General features: G+C 49.5%; 3 protein-coding genes across 3 annotated transcripts in view; 1 reads left to right on the forward strand and 2 right to left on the reverse strand.

Moving 5' to 3' along the window:
- LOC126574936 (protein Smaug) overlaps positions 1-580 on the reverse strand; it is a 7,408-nt gene extending 6,828 nt beyond the window's left edge. Inside the window, exon 1 of the mRNA XM_050235354.1 lies at positions 224-580. The gene's annotated coding sequence lies outside the window, so the exon portion shown is untranslated. The remainder of the gene's footprint in view (positions 1-223) is intronic.
- A 736-nt stretch (positions 581-1,316) lies between these two features.
- Positions 1,317-3,341, reverse strand: LOC126576781 (sodium channel protein Nach-like). The gene is made up of 5 exons (XM_050238085.1): positions 2,986-3,341; positions 2,140-2,915; positions 1,977-2,077; positions 1,849-1,907; positions 1,317-1,773 (listed from the first exon to the last, which is right to left on the reverse strand). Exons 1-5 carry the CDS (start codon positions 3,339-3,341, stop codon positions 1,317-1,319), a joined length of 1,749 nt encoding a protein of 582 aa, XP_050094042.1.
- A 687-nt stretch (positions 3,342-4,028) lies between these two features.
- Positions 4,029-5,000, forward strand: part of LOC126576782 (sodium channel protein Nach-like) — a 2,628-nt gene continuing 1,656 nt past the window's right edge. The window contains exons 1-2 of the mRNA XM_050238086.1: positions 4,029-4,186; positions 4,265-4,995. Of these exons, the coding sequence (XP_050094043.1) occupies positions 4,029-4,186; positions 4,265-4,995 (889 nt within the window). The remainder of the gene's footprint in view (positions 4,187-4,264; positions 4,996-5,000) is intronic.

Here is a 5,000-nt window from a genome sequence, read left to right on the forward strand (position 1 = left end):
TACACTTTTCGGGTGTCCATTTTCGGGCGAAGGGATCGCGATGGCGACCGCGACCTCGCGGATATCCGAATGCTAGAGGAAAAAGGTTATCTCGCGGGGGGGGGTTTTCATCGCGCGAGCGGAAAAGGTTCGATTTCGTGCCGCCCTTCAAAAACACACACGCACGAACATACACACGCATTCCGCGACGGCGTGAAAACTTCGTGAAAACGGCTTGGCTTACCTAGAGCGTACTTCCGACGCGGACGGGGGAGTGGGTGTTACTAACGCGCCTACGCCTTCACGACACACAGAGCAACACAGTCACAAAAGCAAACGCGTTTGGGCGATCGCACTTTTCACCCGTTTTTGGAGGGAAAGAAGACCGCCGTGGATGCGCGGAGAACGGAACAACAAAAAAGACGCGGGCAAGTCCTTAACGAAGACGACGACGACAACGATAACGATGGCCAACGCGTTCTCGCAGGGGCAGGGTCAGCGGCGCTGGCTGTTTCGAGGGAAAATTCCGACCCGTTTTCACCTGTTTTTTCCGATCTTTGCGCGCTGCGGCTGGTGGCGGCTCTCCAAGCCCCTTGCACTTTCCGGGTTTACTTTCCAACAAACGCGAGACGAAGACCACCAAAACGAACGATAAGAAGAAGGAAATTGCTTTTTTTCTTGGTGCGGACTATTTTATCGAGACTTACAATAATCGCCAACGTTTTAAAACTAATTTACGAATCTTTAATTTACTTAAATTACAAAAACAAAGAAGTAGTTACTTATTTTCCCAGCGGATTTTAACACTTTCTTGTGCTTAGAAAGGTAACGATGATGTTTTTTCTCGCTCACTTTGAAGTGCGAGAGTGAGAGAAAAACTGCTCGATACGTCGAATTTCGAGCAGTTCACAGCACACGCGCAGCTGCCCGAAAAATTCCGTTTACACTAGGCAGGGTTAGTTTCTTCTGCGCTAGAGACCCCCCGTTATACCTTTGCAGCGCTCTAGCAGCCTTTAAAAGATAATTCTTCGATGTTTTTCCGAAGTTTTTCCATGGTTTTTGCTAGAAACCGGGTCTAAAATATGAAGATTGCTTTGCCGTTGCACTTGAGATCGTTTTGGGCATTAATTCACCTGATGAGCTAAGCAGAATTGCTGTTGTGGCGTAATGTTTGAATTACGGTGTAGCTGTTTCAGTTACATTTTTTGTTTTGAATTAAATTATTCACAAATTTATGGACAACTGCAAGGTGCTAAAGGCTTATAATTGTTCAGTTGATGTTCAAAAAACCGTAGATCGCATTTATTTGTCAAACACAATTACCGACCGCACCGCGTCTAGGCCATCATGTTGATCTCATCGACGTACCGTTGCTTCCAGCGCTGGCTAAGGGTGGGCTTTTGATCCATGGCATCCCACCATCCGGTGCGTGCGCCGGCCGAGCCCATCTCCCGGGCCAACACCTCACTGCGCCGGAAGTAACCGATCGGTGGCCGCCGAGGATAATCCAGAGGCACAACAGTTGTACCTTTCGGTGCAGCCGCTGTCGCTGTGTCTGTCGTGGGCAAAAGCTTCTTCCTTAGCTCGCTGTACACCATGAACGGGGTGATGCCGAAGTGGTACAGCATTTCGACCAGACTCAGGATGGATCCTCCCATGCAGAGCCCAAAGATGCCACCGAATGTGGCCACCAACGTTTTCCACGTGAGGAACGGTTCGCGGCGGTACTTTAGGCAATTGGTCGATCGAAAGTGCACGTGCAGCAATCCGTAGGCGGAAAAATTGAACTCCGGACTAACGAGGAAAGATAGAAAAATTATAGACTCGGTGTTTACTTGCATTTTGTCTCATAAAAATCAAATTTCTTACATGAACTGGTCCTGTCTGGGACTGGCTATGGTGTTCGTGATAGAGAGTAGCTCGTTTTTCTACGAAAAGCGATGAAAGCAGTCAATTTAAAAAGGAAATCCTTGCTCTTTCTTAAAGGTTTAAGTCACCTCGACCATGCAGGCAGGATAGCAGCGACACTTTACGTTCGTCCGTATGTAATTTGCCTGTGTAGTAACGTTCATGGCTTCCGCAGTGAACAGCGTATGCTCTGCAATTTAAGAAAAGTATTCAAGATCCACTACGATTCCCGCCCCAACCCAATGCACTGACCCTTAACCTCCATCAGACACGGCAGATCGCGGAATCCACATATAGGCACCTGCAGTCTCGCCTGCAGCTCCACGACTTGCTTGAAGAGTGGTATGCAATTGCAAATCTTGGCAATATACCGTTGCTCGCACTCGATCATACAGTTGCTGAAAGTGTACGGCAGTACCTCGGTCATGTTTCCCTCGTTACTAAACGCACAGCCGCGGATCTCTAGTGGCACATCACGAAGAGCGGCACTAGCGGACACTATCATGGGCATCGCCGAAACGTCCGTCTCCATACCACGCAGGACGATGGCAGTGTAGTCCGATGCGTCGGGGAAATCGAACGATTGATGCACAAACACTTCAATCCCGTAGGTAAAACGGTTCGAGGCAGTATAGTACGCTTCTCCAATGTCCAGCAACACGGACAGTCCTTCTCCTTTTCCGATACCGGTCACGTAGATGCTCTTGGTAGTGGCTCTCTCCTTCGATCGCGTACTGACTGGTTCTAGGAAAGGATCCGCATTAAAAGAGCAACAGTAACCGGCGAACATCTTCGTGCGACGAAACAGCTTCGAGCAGGCCACCGGTTGCATCAACCAGAAGCAGTGCACCAGCATCGATTCACAGGTTGGGGCGACCTCGTACGCAAGCCGCTCCGTATCGTATCCTTTCTCCCGCAGAAAGTTCTCTATCCGGAGCATCCGTTCCGCCACCGGTCGGTAATCGTTGAGCCGGGGCAAGGCGTACAGAAGGTCCTGCGTGTCATTGTCACTCATGCCAAGGTCCATCCTGTTCCGGTGTAACTCTGTAAAATACACACTCTCTCTCTCTCTGCAGCTATCCTTCGCCTTGTACTTACAATCTTTTGCTAAGTTCCTTGGCTTTCCCGGAATGTATCTTGTTGATGTTGCACAATGTGACCGACGGGAAGGCAATCATCGAGACGGGATATGTGGTCGTTTCGATGGTGGTGATTGTAGGGTTTGAACGGAATTGCTCCCATGCGGAAAAGGTTAGCATGAGCGTAAATCCAAGTCCAACCAGCGAGAACAAACCCCAAATGAGCCGGAGTAAATAGTTGGCTCGGGATGCACCCGATCGGCCAATGTAGCGCAGTCCATGAAGCGATGAGTTTTCACAAAATATCCAAAATGCCTGTACGACAGCCAGCGATGCTAGCCTGAGTGATTCGGCCACTGGTCGCAGGTGCACCATATTCGAGAGGTAGTGGACGGTACCATGCCGCTGTATGCTCAAGTTAGGTAGTATTTATATGCACCTCATGATATTTATTATTAAACGCCGGCATAACTGATCCATCCACGGTTGACATCCTTACCGACGGGAAGTCAACCGATGAATGGAACACTAGTGACATCCTCGTGTTAGCCCGTCACAACGGCTGATGCCAATAAACTAATTGAAGAGCATCTCCAAACGCCGTGTCAAGGACACGATGACCAGGAAGTGGTCGCTGATGTCCTGTGAATTTATTAATTGATTACAAGCCCCAGGCCCCCCACCATCGGATGGACACCTCAAATGCAGTGGACGATTTGGCAACCCAGAAATGCAGTCGATGCAGTTAATAATGCATGGTTAATCATCAAATTACCTACCAGTGGCGTGGCGTTACCTAATGCTCTGTATAAAAAGGGAAACACCTTTAATTGATGCGTCCAATCGAGCGCTCCGACGGGACTTGTGCAGGACGTCATGGGCGCTAGGCAAGTGTTTGTTGTGTTGGGTGAAACAGTTCGCTTCATTTTTCGGCACTTTTGTGAAAATACCACTCTCCATGGGCTGCGGTACGTGTACGGTGATGAGCGTTTGCGGCAGGGAGGAATGCTCCGCATGATCTGGTTGCTGGTGTGTTTGATCAGCATTGGCTTCACGACCGTCATGGCTATGATCGCATGGGTGCGCTTTCGCACTACTCCCACGATAACGACTATCGAAACGATGACCTATCCGATCTGGAAGATACCCTTCCCGGCCGTTACCGTGTGCAACATCAACAAGATCGACCGAGAGAAAGCGAACGCCATCATTGAACGACTGTGAGCATTTGTGATAATGTTGCGTGAGAACTTTCTGGAGTTACGGCTGGATTTTGTTCGCTCTTTTGTTCCCCACAGTGTGACCGAGTTTGGTTTGAGCAGAGAAAATGCCACCGAGCTCCTGGTAGCTCAGGCCAGTTTAATCAATTTCGAAGAGGTCAATCAAACCTACATGGAACTAGAACAGGTGTTGGGTCGAATGGGATGGAATCCAGCAACGCTGCTGCTCGAGCTAAACCAACCCTGTAAGGATCTCATCAAGGTGTGCTACTGGCTAGGGGCGGAAGTACCCTGTCAGGCTATAATACGGCGAACGAGAACCGATAATGGGTACTGCTGCTCGTACAATGTGGACGAAACGATGGAGCCATTGATTGCGCCGGGTTATCAAAACATCTCCCGCGCGTCTAACCAGAAATACAGTCCAAAACGACTCTCCGGAGCAGGCCGACATGTTGGATTGTCGGTATTGATCGATATACAGCCGGATACTTACATGGCACCGACGAAGTCTTTCTATGGTGCTGAGGTGTATATTCACGATTCCCAGGATTTTCCTTCCGATGCCGACTACGAGCATGTCATTCAACCGGGCTGGGATGTGGCAATGTCCGTGATCCCGTTACCGATCGAAAGCAGCAGTACGATGCGCCAGGTGCCGGAGGAGATGCGGAATTGTTTTCTGCCCGACGAGGACGACAACACGGAGTGGACTGAGAACTTCAACCTGAACGTGTGCCTGTCCGAATGTCGTCTACGAACCATCATCAAACTGTGCAACTGTGTCCCTTTTTATTACGTCGATATGAGTAAG

The sequence above is a fragment of the Anopheles aquasalis genome, chromosome 3 (genome assembly GCF_943734665.1).
Source record: "Anopheles aquasalis chromosome 3, idAnoAquaMG_Q_19, whole genome shotgun sequence".
Lineage (NCBI taxonomy): Eukaryota > Metazoa > Arthropoda > Insecta > Diptera > Culicidae > Anopheles > Anopheles aquasalis.

Coding starts and splice junctions, on each gene's coding strand:
- LOC126576781 (XM_050238085.1), bottom strand. CDS start 3,341: ATGGTGCACCTGCGACCAGTGGCCGAATCACTCAGGCTAGCATCGCTG. Junction 1,908..1,976: donor ATCCTGCCTGCATGGTCGAG/GTGACTTAAACC, acceptor CGCTTTTCGTAG/AAAAACGAGCTACTCTCTAT. Junction 1,774..1,848: donor CCCAGACAGGACCAGTTCAT/GTAAGAAATTTG, acceptor TTTCCTCGTTAG/TCCGGAGTTCAATTTTTCCG.